Source organism: Carcharodon carcharias, chromosome 14 (assembly GCF_017639515.1).
Source record: "Carcharodon carcharias isolate sCarCar2 chromosome 14, sCarCar2.pri, whole genome shotgun sequence".
Classification (NCBI taxonomy): Eukaryota; Metazoa; Chordata; class Chondrichthyes; order Lamniformes; family Lamnidae; genus Carcharodon; species Carcharodon carcharias.
In genome coordinates, this window is record NC_054480.1 from 84,264,412 (window position 1) to 84,286,281 (window position 21,870).

The 21,870-nt window shown below is 46.9% G+C and overlaps 1 protein-coding gene across 1 annotated transcript in view; it reads left to right on the forward strand.

Moving 5' to 3' along the window:
* LOC121287549 (myosin light chain kinase 2, skeletal/cardiac muscle-like) overlaps window positions 1-21,870 on the forward strand; it is a 198,954-nt gene that overhangs the window by 165,707 nt on the left and 11,377 nt on the right. The window contains exon 3 of the mRNA XM_041205480.1: window positions 14,448-14,898. Within this exon, the coding sequence (XP_041061414.1) occupies window positions 14,448-14,898 (451 nt within the window). The remainder of the gene's footprint in view (window positions 1-14,447; window positions 14,899-21,870) is intronic.

Here is a 21,870-nt window from a genome sequence, read left to right on the forward strand (position 1 = left end):
TATCCCACATACTCTATCCAGCACTCTCTGTCCCTGACTCTTTATCCCGCACTTTTTATCCTGCACACTCTATCCGGGGTTCTCTATTCCACCCTTTCTATCCCACACACTCTATAACGCACTCACTAGGCAATCTCTATCCCGCACTCTCTAACCCGCACTCTCAATCCTGGATGATCTTTCCCGCACTTTCTATCCCGCTCACTCTATCCTGCACTTTCTATCCCACAATTTCTATCCCACACTTTCTATCCCGTGCACTCCATCCCGCACTTTTTATCCAGCACATTCTACCCCTCCCTGACTATACCATACTCCCTATCCTGCAAACTCTATCCCGCACTCCCTATCCAGTACACTCTCTCCCCCGCGCTCTATCCCATACTTTTTATGCAGCACTTTCTACCCCGAACTCTCTATCCCGCACACTCTATCCCGCACTCCCTATCCCACGCACTCTAAACTGCACTTACTGTCCTGCACAATCTATCCTGAATTTTCTATCCAGCACTCATTTTCCCGCACTCTCTATCCCACGCACTCTATCCCACACACTCTATACATCATCAATCCCGCAATCTCTAACCCGCACTCTCAACCCTGGATGCTCTATCACGCAATTTCTATCCCGCATACTCTATCCTGCACTCTCTATCCGTGACACTGTATCCCGCACTTTCTATCCCGCACACTCTATTCCCCACTTTCTATCCCACACTCTCTATCCCACAAACTCTATCTACACACTCTATCCCACGCCCTCTACCCGACTCAATCTGTCCTGCAATCTCTATCCCGTACTATCAATCCCGCACACTCTATACCGCACTCTCTATCCCGCACACTCTATCACGCACTCTCTATCCCGCACACTCAATCCCGTGCACTCAGTCCCGCTCAATCTATCCCACAGTTTCTATCCCACATACTCTATCTCGCACTCTCTATCCAGGACCCTCTATCCCGCACACTCTATCCTGCACTCCGTATCCTGCACACTCTATCCCGCATTCGCTATCCCACATTCTCTAACCCGCACTCTCTCTCCTGCAGTCTTTTTCCCACACTATCTATCCCACACTCTATCCCACACTCTCTATCCCACACTCTCTATCCCACACTCTCTAACCTGGACGTTCTATCCCACTAACTCTATCCTGCAATTTCTATCCCACATACTCTATACCGCAATCTCTATCCCTGACTCTCTATCCAACACTTTCTATCCCGCAAACTCTAGCTCCTACTTTCTATCCAACACTCTCTATACCGCACTCTCTAACCTGCACTCTCTATCCCGGGTTCTCTATCCCACACTTTCTATCCCACACACTCTATCCCTCTCTCTCTATGAACTCTCTAACCCGCACTCTCTACCCCACACTCTCAATCCTGGATTTCTATCCCGCACAATCTATCCTGCACTCTCTATCCCGTATTTCTCTATCCCGCATTCTTTATCCAACACTCTCTATCCCGCACTCTCTATCGTGCACTCTCCAACCCGGGTTCTCTATCCCACACTTTCTATCCCACATACTCTATCCCGCTCTCTCTATGCAATCTCTAACCTGCAGTTTCTATCCCGCTCACTCTATCCCACACTTTCTATCCTGCACTTTCTATCCCGCTCACTCTGTCCCGCACTTTCTATCCCACACTTTGTATGCAGCACTTTCTACCCTGCACTCCCTATCCCGAACTCCCTATCCCGCACACTCTATCCTGCACTCCCTATCCCACGCATTCTATCCCGCGCACTCTATCCCATGCAATCTAGCCTGCACTTACTGTTCCGCACATACTATAGCGAACTTTCTATCTTGCACTCTCTTTCCCGCACTCTCTATCTGGCGCACTCTGTCCCGCTCTCTCTATGCACTCTTTATCCCGCACTCTCTACCCCACACTCTCAATCCTGAATGCTCTATCCCGAACTTTCTATCCCGCTCACTTTATCCCACACTTTCTATCCCGCACATTTTATCCCGCACTTTCTACCCTGCACTCCCTATCCCGAACTCCCTATCCCATACACTCTCCACCCAGCTCTCTATTGCACACTTTTTATGTAGCACTTTCTACCCCAAACTCCATATCCCGCACACTCTATCCCTGCACTCCTTATCCCACGCATTCTATCCCACGCAATCTATCCTGCACTTACTGTCCCACACACTCTATAGCGAACTTTCTATCCCGCACTCTCTTTCCCACACTCTCTATCCCACACTCTGTATCCTGCACACCTTATCCCGCATGCTCTATCCCACATTCTCTAATCCGCACTCTATCCAGCACAACTTTTCCCACACTATCTATCACAAACACTCAATCCCGCACTCTCTATCCCACACACACTCTATCCCATGCCCTCTACCCGACGCATTCCATCCGCACTCTCTATCCCGCACACTCTATCCCACACTCTCTATCCCACACACTCTATACCTTACTCTCTATCCTGCATTTTCTATCCCACATTCTCTGTCTGGGACCCTCTATCCCGCACACTCTATCCCGCATTTTCAATACCACACTCTCTATCCTACACTCTCTATCTCTGACTCTCTATGCAGCACTTTCTATCCCGCACGGTCTATCCCGCACTCTCTATGCCACACTGTTTATCCCACACTCTCTATCACACACTCTCTATCCCACACTCTCTATCCCACACTTTCTATCCCACACTCTCTATCCCACACTGTCTATCCCATGTTCTCTATCCCACACTGTCTATCCCACACTCTCTATCCCACACTCTCTATCCCGCACACTCAATCCCCCACAATCTATCCTGCAGTTTCTGCTCCACAGTTTCTGTCCCCCATACTCTATCCCGCAGACTCTAACTGGATCCCTCTATCCAGCACACTCTATCCCCCACTTTCCATCCCGCACTCTCTATCCCGCACTCTCCACCCCGCACTCTCAATCCTGGATGCTCTATCCCGCACTTTCTATCCTGCTCACTCTATATCGCACTCTCTATCCCGCATAATCTATATCGCACAATCTATCCTGCAGTTTCTGTCCCATAGTTTCTATCCCGCATACTCTATCCTGCACTCTCAATCCGGGTCCCTCTATCCCGCACATTCTATCCCGCAATTTCTATCCTGCACTCTCTATCCCACACTCTCTAACCCGCATGGTCTATCCCGCACTTTCTATCCCACTAACTCTATCCTGCACTTTCTATCCCGCACACTCTAGCCCCCACTTTCTATCCGGCATTCTTTATGCACTCGCTAACCCGCACTCTCTACCCCGCACTCTCAATCCTGGATGCTCTATCCCGCTGTTTATATCCCATTCACTCTATCCCAAACTTTCTATCCCGCACTTTCTCTCCTGCACTTTCTATCCCTCTCACTCTGTCCCACACTTTCTATCCCGCACTTTTTATCCAGCACTTTCTACCCTGAACTCCCTATCCTGCAATCCATATCCCATGCATTCTGTCCCACACACTCTATCCCGTGCATTCTATCCCACAATTTCTATCCCGCACACTCTATCCCACACACTCTATCCCACGCACTATATCACACACTCTCTATCCCGCACTTTCTGTCCCGCACACTCTATCCCGCACTCTCTATACCGCACAATCTATCCCACATTCTCTATCCTACAGGCTCTATATCGCACTCTCTATCCCGCACACTCAATCCCGCACAATTTATCCTGCAGTTTCTGTCCCACAGTTTCTATCCTGCATACTCTATCCCGCACTCTCTGACTGGGTCCCTCTACCTGCACACTCTATCCCGCACTTTCTATCCTGCACTCTCTATCCCACGCACTATAACCCGCACTCTCTATCCTGCACTTTCTATCCTGCACACTCTATCCCGCATTCTCTAACTGGGTCCCTCTACCCGCGCACTCTATCCCGCAATTTCTATCTCGCACTCTCTATCCCACGCACTATATCCCGCATACTCTATACTGCACTTTCTATCCTGCACACTCTATCCTGCACTCTCTAACTGGGTCCCTCTACGTGCACACTCCATCCTGCACTTTCTATCCCGCACTCTCTATCCCACACGTTCTATCCTGCTCTCTCTTCCAGCAAACTCTAACTCGCACTCTCTATCCCGCACTCTCTATCTCACACACACTATCCCACGCCCTTTATCCCGCACTTTCTAACCTGCACTCTCTATTCGATGCAGTCTATCCTGCGCTCCCTATCCCACACTTTTTATCCCACACTTTCTACCCTGAACTCCCTATCCTGCAATCCATATCCCATGCATTCTGTCCCACACACTCCATCCCGTGCATTCTATCCCGCAATTTCTATCCCGCACTCTCTATCCCACGCACTATATCCCGCATACTCTATACTGCACTTTCTATCCTGCACACTCTATCCCGCACTCTCTAACTGGGTCCATCTACGTGCACACTCCATCCTGCACTTTCTATCCCGCACTCTCTATCCCACACGTTCTATCCTGGTCTCTCTTCCAGCAAACTCTAACTCGCAATTTCTATCCCGCACACTCTATCCCGCACACTATATCCCACGCACTATATCACACACTCTCTATCCTGCACTTTCTATCCCGCACACTCTGTCCCGCATTCTCTATAGCGCACAATCTATCCCACATTCTCTATCCTACAGGCTCTATATCGCACTCTCTATCCCGCACACTCAATCCCGCACAATTTATCCTCCAGTTTCTGTCCCACAGTTTCTATCCGGCATACTCTATCCCGCACTCTCTAACTGGGTCCCTCTACCTGCACACTTTATCCTGCACTTTCTATCCTGCACTCTCTATCCCACGCACTATAACCCGCACTCTCTATCCTGCACTTTCTATCCTGCACACTCTATCCCGCATTCTCTAACTGGGTCCCTCTACCCGCGCATTCTATCCCGCAATTTCTATCTCGCACTCTCTATCCCACGCACTATATCCCGCATACTCTATACTGCACTTTCTATCCTGCACACTCTATCCCGCACTCTCTAACTGGGTCCCTCTACGTGCACACTCCATCCTGCACTTTCTATCCCGCACTCTCTATCCCACACGTTCTATCCTGCTCTCTCTTCCAGCAAACTCTAACTCGCACTCTCTATCCCGCACTCTCTATCTCACACACACTATCCCACGCCCTTTATCCCGCACTTTCTAACCTGCACTCTCTATTCGATGCAGTCTATCCTGCGCTCCCTATCCCACACTTTTTATCCCACACTTTCTACCCTGAACTCCCTATCCTGCAATCCATATCCCATGCATTCTGTCCCACACACTCCATCCCGTGCATTCTATCCCGCAATTTCTATCCCGCACTCTCTATCCCACGCACTATATCCCGCATACTCTATACTGCACTTTCTATCCTGCACACTCTATCCCGCACTCTCTAACTGGGTCCATCTACGTGCACACTCCATCCTGCACTTTCTATCCCGCACTCTCTATCCCACACGTTCTATCCTGGTCTCTCTTCCAGCAAACTCTAACTCGCAATTTCTATCCCGCACACTCTATCCCGCACACTCTATCCCACGCACTATATCACACACTCTCTATCCCGCACTTTCTATCCCGCACACTCTATCCCGCACTTTCTATCCCGCACTCTCTATCCCACGCACTATATCCCGCACTCTCTATCCTGCATTTTCTATCCTGCACACTCTATCCCGCATTATCTAACTGGGTCCCTCTACCCACACTCTCTTTCCGGAACTCTCTAACCTGCACTCTCAATTCCGCACTCTATCCCGCACACTCTATCCCACGCACTATATCCTACACTCTCTATCCCGCACTTTCTATCCCGCACCCTCTATCCCGCACTCTCTATACTGCACAATCTATCCCACATTCTCTATCCTACAGGCTCCATATCGCACTCTCTACCCCGCACTCTCAAACCTGGATGCTCTATCCCGCAGCTTATATCCCATTCACCCTATCCCAAACTTTCTATCCCGCACTTTCTCTCCTGCACTTTCTATCCCTCTCACTCTGTCCCACACTTTCTATCCCGCACTTTTTATCCAGCACTTTCTACCCTGAACTCCCTATCCTGCAATCCATATCCCATGCATTCTGTCCCACACACTCTATCCCGTGCATTCTATCCCACAATTTCTATCCCGCACACTCTATCCCACACACTCTATCCCACGCACTATATCACACACTCTCTATCCCGCACTTTCTGTCCCGCACACTCTATCCCGCACTCTCTATACCGCACAATCTATCCCACATTCTCTATCCTACAGGCTCTATATCGCACTCTCTATCCTGCACACTCAATCCCGCACAATTTATCCTGCAGTTTCTGTCCCACAGTTTCTATCCTGCATACTCTATCCCGCACTCTCTGACTGGGTCCCTCTACCTGCACACTCTATCCCGCACTTTCTATCCTGCACTCTCTATCCCACGCACTATAACCCGCACTCTCTATCCTGCACTTTCTATCCTGCACACTCTATCCCGCATTCTCTAACTGGGTCCCTCTACCCGCGCACTCTATCCCGCAATTTCTATCTCGCACTCTCTATCCCACGCACTATATCCCGCATACTCTATACTGCACTTTCTAACCTGCACACTCTATCCTGCACTCTCTAACTGGGTCCCTCTACGTGCACACTCCATCCTGCACTTTCTATCCCGCACTCTCTATCCCACACGTTCTATCCTGCTCTCTCTTCCAGCAAACTCTAACTCGCACTCTCTATCCCGCACTCTCTATCTCACACACACTATCCCACGCCCTTTATCCCGCACTTTCTAACCTGCACTCTCTATTCGATGCAGTCTATCCTGCGCTCCCTATCCCACACTTTTTATCCCGCACTTTCTACCCTGAACTCCCTATCCTGCAATCCATATCCCATGCATTCTGTCCCACACACTCCATCCCGTGCATTCTATCCCGCAATTTCTATCCTGCACTCTCTATCCCACGCACTATATCCCGCATACTCTATACTGCACTTTCTATCCTGCACACTCTATCCCGCAATTTCTATCTCGCACTCTCTATCCCACGCACTATATCCCGCATACTCTATACTGCACTTTCTATCCTGCACACTCTATCCTGCACTCTCTAACTGGGTCCCTCTACGAGCACACTCCATCCTGCACTTTCTATCCCGCACTCTCTATCCCACACATTCTATCCTGCTCTCTCTTCCAGCAAACTCTAACTCGCACTCTTTATCCCGCACTCTCTATCTCACACACACTATCCCACGCCCTTTATCCCGCACTTTCTAACCTGCACTCTCTATTTGATGCAGTCTATCCTGCGCTCCCTATCCCACACTTTTTATCCCACACTTTCTACCCTGAACTCCCTATCCTGCAATCCATATCCCATGCATTCTGTCCCACACACTCCATCCCGTGCATTCTATCCCGCAATTTCTATCCCGCACACTCTATCCCGCACACTCTATCCCACGCACTATATCCTACACTCTCTATCCCGCACAATTTATCCTGCAGTTTCTGTCCCACAGTTTCTATCCTGCATACTCTATCCCGCACTCTCTAACTGGGTCCCTCTACCCGCACACTCTATCCCGCACTTTCTATCCCGCACTCTCTATCCCACGCACTATATCCCGCACTCTCTATCCTGCATTTTCTATCCTGCACACTCTATCCCGCATTGTCTAACTGGGTCCCTCTACCCACACTCTCTTTCCGGAACTCTCTAACCTGCACTCTCAATTCCGCACTCTATCCCGCACACTCTATCCCACGCACTATATCCTACACTCTCTATCCCGCACTTTCTATCCCGCACCCTCTATCCCGCACTCTCTATCCCACGCACTATATCCCGCACTCTCTATCTTGCATTTTCTATCCTTCACACTCTATCCCGCATTGTCTAACTGGGTCCCTCTACCCGCACTCTCTTTCCGGAACTCTCTAACCTGCATTCTCAATTCCGCACTCTATCCCGCATGTTCTACTCCATACTCACTTTCCCGCACTCTCTATCCTGCACTCTCTATACCGCACTCTCTATCCCACATACTCTATCCCACACTCTCTATGCACTCTCTATCCCGCACAATCTATCCTGCAGTTTCTGTCCCACAGTTTCTATCCCGCATACTCTATTCTGCACTCTCAATCCGGGTTCCTCTATCCCTCACACTCTATCCCGTAATTTCTATCCCACAATCTCTATCCCACAGTCTCTAATCTGGATAGTCTATCCCGCACTTCCTATCCCGCACACTCTATCCCGCACTCTCTAACCCACGCACTATATCCCGCACTCTCAATCCCGCACTTTCTATCCCGCACACTCTATCCCGCACTCTCTATCCCGCACTTTCTATCCCGCACACTCTATCCCTCACTCTCTATCCCACGCACTATATCCCGCACTCTCTATCCCGCACTTTCTAACCCACACAATCTATCCCACACTCTCTATGCACACTCTATCCCCCACCTTCTATCCCACACTCTCTATCCTGCACTTTCTACCCCATAGTCTCTATCCCGGGTTCTCTATCCTGCACTTTCTATCCCACACACTCTATCCTGCACTCTCTATGCACTGTCCATCCCGCACTCTACCCCGCACTCTCAATCCTGGATGCTCTATCCAGCACTTCTATCCCACTCACTCTATCCCGCACTTTCTATCCCACAGTTTCTATCCTGCACTTTCTATCCTGCTCACTCTCACCTGCACTTTCTAATCTGCACACTCTATCCCGCAATTTTTATGCAGCACTTTCTACCCTGCACTCCCTATCCTGAACTCCCATTCCCGCACACTCTATCCTGCACTCCTTACCCCACACACTCTCTCCCACACTCTCTCTACCACAATTTTTATGCAGCTCTTTCTACCCCGAACTCCATATCCCGCATACTCTATCCCACACTCCCTATCCAATGCATTCTATCCCGCGCACTCTATCCCACGCAATGTATCCTGCACTTACTGTCCCGCACACTCTAACTCGCACTCTCTATGCCGCACTCTCTATCCCATGCACTCTAACCTGCGCTCTCTATCCCGCGCCCTCCATCCCGCACTTTCTAACCCGCACTCTTGATTCGACGCACTCTATCCTACGCTCTCTATCCCACACTTTTTATCCAGCACTTTCAACCCTGAACTCCCTATCCCGAACTCCCTATCCAGCACACTCTATCCCGCACTCCCTATCCCATGCACTCTATCCCATGCAATCTATCCTGCACTTTCTATCCCGCACAATCTATCCCACTCAATCTAAACCGCATTCGCTATCCAGAAATCTCTATCCTGCACAATCAATCCTGCACTCTATCCGGCACTCTCTATCCCGCACTCTCTATCCTACACTATCTATCCCGCACTCTATCCCGCAATCTCTATCCCACACTCCCTATCCCGCACTCGCATCCCACACTCCGTATTATCCTGTACTCTCTATTCTCCACGCTGCATCCTATGCCCTCTATCCCGCATGCTGAAATCCGCACTCTCTATGATCCCGCATGCTCTATTCTCTCACACTCCCTATCCCGCACGCTCTATCCTGCACTATCTTCCCGCACCCTCTATCCCGCACTCTCTATCCCTTGCACTCTCTATCCCACACACACAATCCCGCGCACTCTACCCCATGCATACTATCCCGAACTCCCTATCCCACACAATCTATCACGCACTGTCTATCCTGTATTCTCTATACCGCACTCTCTATCCCGCACTCTCTATCCCGCACACTCTATCCCGCACTCTCTATCCCGCACTCTCTATCCCGCACTCTGTATCCCGCACTCTGTATCCTGCACACTCTGTCCTGCATTCTCTATCCCACACTCTCTATCCCGCACTCTCTATCCTGCACTCTCTATCCCACACTCTCTATTATCCTGTACTCTCTATTCTCCACGCTGCAAGCTAGGGCCTCTATCCCGCATGCTCAAACCTGCACTCTCTATGATCCCGCATGCTCTATTCTCTCACACTCCCTATCCCACACGCTCTATCCTGCACTCTCTTCCAGCACACTCTATCCCGCACTCTCTATCCTATGCACTCTCTATCCCGCGCACACAATCCTGCGCACTCTACCCCATGCATACTATCCCACACTTTCTATCCCACACAATCTATCCCGCACTCTCTATCCCGTATTCTCTATACCGCACTCTCTATCCTGCACTCTTTATCCCGCACACGCTATCCCGCACTCTCTATCCCACACTCTGTATCCTGCACACTCTATCCCACATTCTCTATCCCACATACTCTATCCCGCTCGCTCTATCAAATATTCTCTAACACGCACTCTCTATCCTGCACTCTTTTTCCTACACGATCTATCCCACACACTCTACCCCACGCCAACTACCCGACGCATTCCATCCTGCATTCTCTATCACTCACACTCTATCTCGCACTCTTTATCCCGAACTCTCTAACCTGCACTCTCAATTCCAGACTCTATCCCGCATGCTCTACTCCATACTCACTTTCCTGCACTCTCTATCCTGCACTCTCTATACCGCACTCTCTATCCCGCATACTCTATCCCGCACTCTCTATCCCACACTCACTATCCACACACTCTATACTCCACTTTCTATCCCACACTCTCTATCCCACACTCTCTACCCCGCACTCGCTATCCCATTTTCTCTATCCCGCACTTTCTATCCCGCTCACTCTATCCCGCACTTCCTATCCGCACTTTCTAACCTGCACTTTCTATCCCGCTCACTCTATCCTGCACTTTCTATCCTGCACACTCTATCCCGAACACCTTAGCCCGCACACTCAATCCCATACTCCCTATCCTATGCACTCTCTCCCCCGCTCTCTATCCCACACTTTTTATCCAGCACTTTCTACCCCGAACTCCATATCCCGAACTCCCTATTCTCTCACATTCACTATCCCGCACGCTCTATCCTGCACTCTCTTCCAGCAAACTCTATCCCGCACTCTCTATCCCATGCACTCTAACCTGCGCTCTCTATCCCGTGCCCTCCATCCTGCACTTTCTAACCCGCACTCTCGATTCGACGCACTCTATCCCGCGCTCTCTATCGCACACTTTTTATCCAGCACTTTCAACCCTGAACTCCCTATCCCGAACTCCCTATCCAGCACACTCTATCCTGCACTCCCTATCCCATGCACTCTATCCCACAGTCTCTATCCGGCGCACTTACTATCCCACACACTGTATCCCGTACTTTTTATTCCACCCTCTATCCCACACTCACAATCCTGCGTACTCTATCCCGCGGACTCTAAACCACAATTTCTATCCCGCACACTCTATCCCGCACTCGCTATTCCACATTCCCTATTATCCTGTACTCTCTATTCTCCACGCTGCATCCTAGGCCCTCTATCCCTCATGCTCAAACCCGCACTCTCTATGATCCTGCATGCTCTATTCTCTCACACTCCCTATCCCGCACGCTCTATTCTCTCACACTCCCTATCCCGCACGCTCTATCCTGCACTCTCTTCCAGCATCCTCTATCCCGCACTCTCTTTCCCTTGCACTCTCTATCCCGCGCACACAATCCCGCGCACTCTACCCCATGCATACTATCCCGCACTTTCTATCCCACACAATCTATCCTGCACTCTCTATCCCATATTCTGTATCCTGCACCCTCTAACAGTACACTTTATCCCGCACATTCTACTATCCCACACTCTTTATTATCCCATACTCTTTATTATCCCACATGCTCTATCCCACACGTTCTATTACCCCACATTATCTATCCCATGCACTCTATCCCACGCACTCTATCCCGCATTTTCTATCCCACACACTCTACCCTGCACCCTCTATCCCACACACTCTATCCCGCACACTCTATCCCATGTAGTCTAGCCTGTGCATTCTATCCCACTCTTTCTATCCTGCACACTTCATCATGCACACTCTATGCCGCACTCTCTATCCCGCGGACTGTATCCTGCACTCTCTTCCAGCATATTCTATCTTGCACTCTCTATCCTGCACTCTCTATCCTGCACTCTCTAGCCTGCACCCTCTATCCCGCTCTCACTATCCCACACCCTCTATCCCACATTCTCTATCCCGCACTCTCTTTCCCACACTCTCTAGTACCCTGTACTCTCTATTCCCCATGCGGTATCCCAGACGCTCTATCCTGCACGGTTGAACCTGCACTCTCTATTATCACACACACTCTATTATCTCACACTCTCTATCCCGCACGCTCTTTCCTGCACTCTCTACCTGCACGCTCTATCCTACACACTCTATTATCCCACACTCTTTATTGCCCCGTACTCTCTATTATCCCACATGCTCTATCCCACACATTCTATTAGCCCACACTCTCTATCCCACGCACTCTATCCCACATTTGCTATCCCGCACTCTCTACCCTGCACTTTCTATCCCATGCACTCTATCCCACACACTCTATCCCGCACACTCTATCCTGCTGACTCTATCCCACTCTTTCTATCCCGCACACTCCATCACGCACAATCGATCCCGCACTCTCTATTCCGTGCACTCTATCCCACGCACCCTATCCCACGCACTCTACCCCATGCACTCTATCCCACACTTTCTATCACACATACTCTATCCCGCACATTCTATTCCGCACACTCTATTCCTCATTCTCTACCCCGCACTCTCTATCCCGCACTCTATATCCCGCACTCTCTATCCCGCACACTCTCTGTCCCACGATCTCTATTATCCTGTACTCTCTATTCCCCATGCCGTATCCCAGATGCTCAAACCCACACTCTCTATTATCCCACATGCTCTTTTATCTCACAGTCTCTATCCCGCATGCTCTATCCTGCACTCCCCACCAGCGCACTCTATCCAGCACACTCTATTATCCCAAACTCTTTATTATCCTGTACTCTGTATTATCCCACATGCTCTATCCCGCACGTTCTATTACCCCACATTCTCTATCCCACACACTCTATCCCGCACACTCTATTATCCGGTACTCTCCATTATCCCACACTTTCTAATATCCTACACAACTAAGCCACACTCTCTTTCCCACACTCCATATCCCGCACTCTATATCCTGCACTGTCTATGCTGCACACTCTATCCCGCACTCTCTATCTCACACATGCTATCCCACAGTCTCTATCTCACCCTTTCTATCTGCACTCCCTATCCTGCACTCTCTATCCCGCACGCTCTATCCTGCAATCTCTATCCCACACTCTCTATCCCGCACTCTCTATCCCGCACACTCTAACCCGCACGCTCTATCCCGCACTCTCTATTATCCCACACACTTTATTATCCCGCACTCTCTATTATCCCACAATCTATCATCCCACAAGCTCTATCCTGCATGCTCAAACCCTCACTCTCTATTATCTGACACTCTATTATCCCATACTCTCTATTATCCCATACTCTCTATTATCCCACACTCTCTATCCCACATGCTCTACTCCATACCCTCTATCCCACACTCTCTATTATCCTACACTCTATTATCCCACATTCTCTATTATCCCACACTCTGTATTATCTCGCACTCTCTATTATCCCACATTCTCTATCATCCCACATGGTCTACCCCGCACGCTCAAACCCTCACTCCCTATTATCCCACACCCTATTATCCCACACTCTGTTATCCCATACTGTCTATTATCCCACACTCTCCATTATCCCACACTCACTATCCCATACATTCTACCCAGCACTCTCTATTATCCCATACTTTCCATTTCCACACTGATTCCCCAAACTGATATACACCAACAGATCTCCCTGTACAGATAAAATCACCTTTTAAATTCAGAGCTGGTTAGCAATGGATTGAAGTTTCTAGGGACCCTTGTAGATGATCATTGTCACAGTGTGTTCTCCCAGGAATGACACAGCCAATTCAGGACCTTCAATGATATCAAATAAGCAATTTGTGATTTGCTTTTGGAGAGGAGAAAACTCATAGATCTTTTTGTTGGGTGCTGGAATGGTTGGATGGTGAGTTAATTGTGTGGGGTGAATGGAGAGGAAAGGGCTTCTGATCGTTCCTTGCTCCCTCCTTTGGGAACTTTCCCATTGACTACTGTTACCTCAGTGGAAGATTGTCTGAAATCCCGGAAAGAAGCTAAGGCAGAGGATATGGAGAATCCCAGCCCATGTTCCTAAGCCATAGCTTCATGTCAAATCAGAAATTAGATTACCAGAAAGGCCCTCTTCTTCTCAAAGGGTTCATATACATGTGTCAGAAGAGCATGAATTCACCTAGAGCTCCCTCACCTCATGGGGTTAGCTCTTCAGAGATGAGGTACTCTCTTTTGGATTTACCAGAACTTGTGTGCAGGAACTCAGTGTATTTACACATGCAGATCAGCATTGGAAATCTGTGAGTGAGCAGTGTTTTAATGTCATGCCTTGTGTTTTTCCAATGTAGATACATTGACTCAAAAGGAGAGCTTAAAACTGATCGATAAAGCAAGAAAAAAGGAAGGTGAAGTGAGGGATGATTTGACAGAACAGAATCACATGACTGAAGGAAAGGGGGTTTCAGGAAGTAAAGAGGCCTCATTGCTACAGGAAGCAGAGCAGCCACCTGGAGCACAGAAGTGGAACCTTCACCAGATGTATGGTGGACATACTCTTCAGGTTCCAGGCCACCCTGCAGCAAGCAGTACAGAGAAACCCATCCACATGAAAATTGATCCCGCTGGTGATCTGGAAGAGGGAAGGCTGGGGTCGGGCCCAGCCCATGAGCAGGTTGGAAGAATGGCTGATGAATCAGATGGGGATGCACTGACTCGCGGTGAAGATGGATCCAGCATAGGCATGGGATCAAGCTCCTCACAGGAAGTATCTCCAGTATCATCCTTACAGCATGATAGCAGGTAACATTGCAGAGCATCAACCCCTACTGGGCAGTACAGAAAAACTGGTGGTGGAGGAAAGGGGGGCAGGGTGAAGGGGCAGGGGAGTGCAGGCTAAGGGGGTTTTGGGGGAGCTGGGGAAGCTGACGGAGTGCTGGTGGGGACTGGGACAGGTGGTTAGGAGTCTATTGGGTGAGGGCAGGGGTTGCTTGGGGGTCAAGAGGATGAGGAGGGTTGTTTAGGGTCTAAGAGGGTGTGGCAGGAGTGTTTTGGAGTTGAGAGGGTGAGGGTGGAGTTGTTTGGAGTCTAGGAGGGAGTGGTGGGAGTGTTTGGGGTTGAGAGGGTGAGGGGGGGGTTATTTGGAGTCTAGGAGGGAGTGGCGGGAGTGTTTGAGGTTGAGAGGGTGAGGGTGGGGTTGTTTGGGGTTTAGGAGAAAGGGGCAGACATGTCTGGGGTCTGGCAAGGGGATTGGAGTAGTGGGGGGCTGATTGTGGGGGAGGAGGAATTTCTGAGGACTCACAGCTGTCAGTGAGAATGAAGATATGGAGAAAATATCCAGGAATCCATTGAAATTCCAACTATCACCAATTGAACTGGTATACAAACAGTCCAGATCGAATCTAACAACACCATCAGAAATCAGTGCCTCTGGTCCCTCCTCTTCCTTATTTACATACTGTTTATTAATTGTCACTATTGTGTCAGCTTTTATCACATTCAGTCTTCTCCATTATCTCCTTAGCTCTTCCACAGCCTCTGTGATGTCACATTGAACAACTGACATCCAGTCTTGGATCAGCCTTGATTCCTTCAGACATCAAAAATCTGTCTATCCCAGCCTTAAACATATTGAATGGTGGAGCATCCACAACCCTCTAGGGTAGTGAAATCCAAAGAGTCACAACCGTTTTAGTGAAGTAATTTCTTTTCATCTCCGTTCTAAATGATCGCCACCTTATCCTGAGACTGTGCCCCATATTTTAGAAACAATCTTTCAGTGTCCATCCTGTCAAACCCCACCAGGATCTTGTAGGTTTCAATGAGATCGCCTCTCATTCTTCTAAACTCCAGAGAAATTAAACCCAATTTACTCAGCCTCTCATCATAGAACAACCCCCTCATCCCAGGGACCAATATAGTGAACCTTCACTGTATTGCCTCCAATGCAAGTGTATCCTTCCTTAAATACGGAGGCCAAAACTGTACACAGTATTCCAGATGTGGTCTCACCAAAACCCTGTAAAATTGTAACAAGACTTCCGGTACTCCAATCCCCTTGCAATAAAGACCAACATACTATTTGCGTTCCTAATTGCTTGCTGTACTCCATGCTAACTTTCTGTGTTCCTTGTATAATCACTCCTAAGTCTCTTTCAACATCAACATATATAAGTTTCTCACCTTTTAAATTATATTCTGCTTTCCTATTCTTATGACCAAAGTGAATAACTTCACACTTTCACACATGATACTCCATCTGGCATCTTGTCTGTCTTGTCTACATCTCTTGGCAGCCTCTCCCTGTCCTCCCCACAGCTTATCTTCCACCTAGCTTTGTATCATCAGCAAACTTAGATACACTACTCTCTGCCTCTTCATCGAAGTCATTAGTATAGATTGTAAATAGCTGAGGCCCCAGCACTGATCCTCATAGAACTCCACTAGTCACAGCCTGCCAACTTGAAGATGACCCATTTATCCCCACTCTTTGCTTCTTGTCCATTAACCAACCCTATCCATGCTAATATATTACCCCCAAATCCATGACCTTTTATTTTGCATATTGATCCTTTATGTGGCACCTTATTGAATGCCTTTTCAAAACAGAAGTATCCTACATCTACTGGTTCCGCTTTGTCTACCTTACTACTACCTACCCTACATCCTCAAAAAACTAAATTTGCTAAACATAATTTCCCTTCCATAAAACCATGTTGACTTTGTCTGTTCATACTATGAGTTTCTAAGTGCATTTCTAAGACTTCCTTAACAACAGATTCCAGCACTTACCCAATGATAGATGTCAGGCTAACTGGTCTATAGGTCCCTGTTTTCTCTCTCCCTCCTTTCTTGAATAGTGGTGTTATATTTGCTAACTTCCAATCTGCCGGAACCATTCTAGAATTCAGGGAATTTATGAAAATCATAACCAGCACATCACTATCTCTGCAGCTATCTATTTTACAACCCTAAGATCAGGCCATCAGGTTCTGGGGATTTGTCAGATTTTAGTCCCTCAAGCTCTCCAATAGGTTTTTTTCCTGTTGGTATTATTTATTTAATCTCCTCTTAGTTATTAGCCCCTAGCAAATTTACCCTCAATTTCTGATCCAGCAAGACAGAATCTAGCCATCACCCCTTGACACCCGATGGCATTAGTGCTGTTGAATCCCCAACTATCAACATCCTGGGGGTTACCATTGACCAGAAACTGAACTGGAGTAACCATATAAAGACAATGGCTACAAGAACAGGTCAAACTTGTGACCTCCACTGTTACATTATGGGTTCTTTAGATGTCTCAGTGATGAGATCTTGAGACTTGTATATTTAAACATGGACCCTTTATTGTTAGTTTTTAACTATTTACAAATCCCAGGTTACTGTCATGCCTGGTGCTGTTACCTCCATGCAGGGTGGTTCCAGAGTATTCTCTCTAGGCTGTTCTCTGAGTCTGTTACCATGTGACTCCATACATAATACTGTGGGTGGTGCTATTCTCCAGCTCCATGTTAACCCCTGCTCTGCCAAGCACCTTTACATGACAATTCTTGTAACATTACAGGCACACATTACAACATCCCCCTTTCTTCATCAAAGAAAATTTTCTTCCCTTCCAAAGGAGCATTACAATACAATTTTCACTTGCTATCCCTTCGTTCCCATCTCAGGTATTCGACTTGATAAATTCAGACAGTCTTGAGATTTGACAGATTTTCTGCATCTCAGACTGTCATGTTTGGAGGAATAGTTGTAGCACTCTGTGTTTATGGTACTTGGTTACCTTCACTGATTCACTTTCTGCACTCCTTTGAGTTGTGTTTCTCTTCATTAACTACCCATCTGCTTTTATTGGACACTGTGGATGTGTCCCATTCCTTCCAAAGGGAAGGGACACTGCTTCCTGCAGCTGTTGGCTTCCTCCTGGAATATGGAACAGTGGTGAATCTTCTCTGCCAACTGGTTCTTCAGTTTGCTCACTGTGACATTAAATTCATTTTCTTTCACTTCGTAATTTTCCATAAGAATAAATTTTGACCTCAGGGATTCTTGTAACATGTGGAGATCTTTCAACAGTTTTTCCTTTTCTTTCTGAAGCTCATTTGCTTCATCTTGAGCTTTCCTGTGTATCAGCAGAGTCTCCTTGAGTTTCTTCTGCTCTGCTTCCATTGTGTTGTTTTAGGCAGTCTTCATTTCTTCATGTTGCTGAATAGGTACACATTCCTTTTGCGTTTGATCATGAAGGACAACCAGCCATTCTTTCAACTGTTTATTTCCTTGTTGATTCTTGCCAACTCACTCTGGGCTTCAGTGCATCATTTTGTTGCTTTTGATAGTTCCAATGCAACTTTTTCTGAAGTAATACTCAACATCCTTTTTTTGCTCCTCATGTTTTTCCATGGCTACTTATTGATTCTTCAAGGAATCCTTTTATGCTGTTGTTTTGCCTGGCTGTAAATCTGGTTGAGTTTTCCCAACCCCTAATTGACTTGCCAACTGTGGAATTGAGGGTCACTATCTCCTCCTGATACCTTTGTGTCATTTCTGAAATTTGTTTGTTCAGATCTCAAACAGCTTGGTTCATTGAAAACTTCAGATTATCATGCATTTTCAAAGGTATATACTCAGCTTGAATCTTACTCTTCAAATCTTCCAGTTTAGCTCTGATGTAAACATTTTCTTGTAGAACAGCTTCATTTACTTTTTTGCTTCTTTGGAGTTACCTCAGATAGCTTTCCTTCATTCATAGCCATCTGTACACTCAACGCTGCCATCTCGCTCCCTCTCTCTCGGGTCTTTTCTTGCCCTCGCCCTGGGATCTCTTGTTACCTTCAGTGCTTTATTGGGAGTGAGCTCAACCTTCTTATAGGGTCTGCAGTCTCCACAACTTGGAGTTTAAAATATCTCTCAAAGCCTTTTAATATCTCAGCAAATGTTATCCAATATTGACCTATACTTTGGTTGTGGAGTACTTCACCAGGAAATGAACCAAAGATGGATAAAAACTTATCAAGTTGTGCTTCTTCTGATTCCTTATTTATTCTTGTATTTCTCCTGTACACTAAAAATTGCCTCCTCCAAAGCTCCCTTGGTTTAAACCTTTTCATAGCACAAATGTGTCTGGCTCTTTTAATTTCCTGTTCGTGGCTGATTTTTCCTTTTATATTTACTACTGCTTTAAGAGCTGTCAGTGCAGTAACCGTTTTCTTTTCCTCTCAGGTTGTTTCTGTAGTTGTTAGTTTCCCTGTATACATTTCCCATGCTCTTCCCAACTTTGGCGGGGCCCCCAGCAAAGTGGGTCTTCTTTTCTTTAACTGTTTTAACCTTTAAAGGTAGGAGCATTGCTATTCTAGGCAAGTCTTTCTTCTTTTTTCGCTCCTGAATGGGTTTTCTGAACGCCCTGCATAGTAGCAGTTTTGACAGGCTCACAATTTGATCGGGGTCCATTTTGTTTTTAAATTTAAAGCGACAGCACCTTGTTCTTAAAATCTGCAGGTATCTTTTTTTTTAATTCTGCAGATTCTGCTTAAACTTTTGTTTCTGCCAGCCAATTGTTACAGGTTTTTTTTTAATTCTCAGTGCTGTTTGTTTTGAACTCTTTACTTTTTATTGAAAATCTTTACTTTTCCCAAATGAAATGTGTTCCCTGTCTCTTAAACTCTGCAGGCTTTTTCCTTTTTTTAACTGTGTACTGCAGATTTCTCTCTTGGCTCTGCCAGCCAATTTTGTTATGAACTTCAGTGCAGCATGGCTACCACTGCTGCAATCCCCTGAGCTCTGGGACTGCCAGAAGTGCAGCTTCTCTTTTATAACTTTTCTCACCATCTCATGAACTAGCCAGGTTCTTTGCCTCTGCGTTACACAGGGTCTTGCAATTTTTGTAGTTTTAAACATGAAAGGTTGAACTATTTACAGGTCCTAGGTTACTGTCATGCATGGTGCTGTTACCTTCATGCAGGCTGATTCCAGAGTGTTCTCTCCAGACTGTTCTCTCGTTTATTACCATGTGACTCTATACATCATACCGTGGGTGGTGCTATTCTCCAGTCCCACATTAACCCTTCCTCTGCCGAGCACCTTCACATTACAATGGCATGCAGACACATGCTACAACATCTATCACTCAAAACGACAAAGATAGCAGACACATGGGAACTGCACCAGCTAGAAGTTCCCCTCAAAATCACTCACCATCCTAATTTGGAAATATATCACCATTCCTTCACTGTCGCTGAGTCAAAATCCTGGAACTCCCTCCCTAATAGCACTGTGAGTGTACCTACACAACATTGTCTGTAGTGGTTCAAGAAGGCAGCTCAGCACTACTTTCTCAAGGGCATTTAGGGTTGAACATTATATAGGGAGCAACAGTCAGACACATGCTGTGAGGCAGTCAGACCTGCACCATGATACAATCCGATACACACACTGAGACAGTCAGACCCACATTGTGAGACAAACGCATGCTGTGAGGCAGTCAGACCTGTACCATGATACAATCAGGTACACACAGTGAGTCAGTCAGATGCACTCTGAGAGTCGGGATTGAGTTTGGCAGGTTAACTATAATAGTGATTAAGCAGATTGTTCCATTATGTTAAGGGGCAGTTTTTTATCACAAAGATTGAAAATGTAAAACCAAAGGAGTTATTAAGCTAAATCTTTCCTTCTTTACCTAATTTCCAACAGTAGTATTTAGATGTTCTGCTAACAAAATTCCTTAAAATATATGACTTTTATACTGAGCCACCTTGTGGAATTGAATGATGATACATTCCTTCCTCGAATTACTGGCGTTAAGTTGCTTGTGTTTCTGCTTTTGTTCTTTATCTCTAGAACCCAGACCGATACTGAGAAATAACAGAGATTCTACCATTCCAAATTAATATTCATGACAGCATTTAAATTGAAAAATTGCACCTGTCACAACAAATCCTGCAGTTATTTTGCTGTCTTTAGTCCAATTCTCTCTGCCACTTTTCTGAAAGAAGTGATACTTGGGATAGAGGGAATATTTCTGAAGGACATCAATAACCCTTCACTATCTCACTCAAGAGGATCTGTACGTGTGATCCTGCAAGTAAGACAGACTAGAGGGGACCAGGGACAGGGTGTCACATAACAAATCCAACCACTGTCTGCTTCTAACCATCCCCAGGTACTTCCAGCAAGGAGCAGTGATAAGGAATGGGGAACCTAATTTATCCTTTCATCAGCTCATGAAGCTTAAAATGGAGTAATACTGAGATCAGTTAACTCACCACAACTTGCATTTATGTAGCACCTTCGTTTAAAACATCCCAAAGTACTTTACAGGAATGTAATCAGATAAAAATTGACACTTTACCCAGGAAGAAGGTGACAAAATGCTTAATCAAAGAGGTAGGTTTTTTAAGGAGCATTGGAAACAAGAGAGAGAGATAGCTTGACAGAGAGGTTTAGGGAGGGATTTCCAAAGCTTGGAGCCCAGGCATCTGATGGCACAATCACAAATGACGGGGTGAAGGACGTGTGGGATGCACATGAGATCAGAATTGGAGGAGTGGAAAATTCTCGGAGTATTGTATGGTTGTGGGAGGTTACAGAGATAGCGAGAAAAGTCATAGACTAGAGTTTCAAGTTGCCACCTCTTGGGTGTGTATGACTCAATGTCACAACAAGGCAGTGTGTTAAGACACCAAGTCACCCATAATGTCATTCTACATTAAATCAGAGTTTTCTAATTAATCTTTTAACAATGCTAAATTCTGAATCTCATTCGCCAATGTGTAA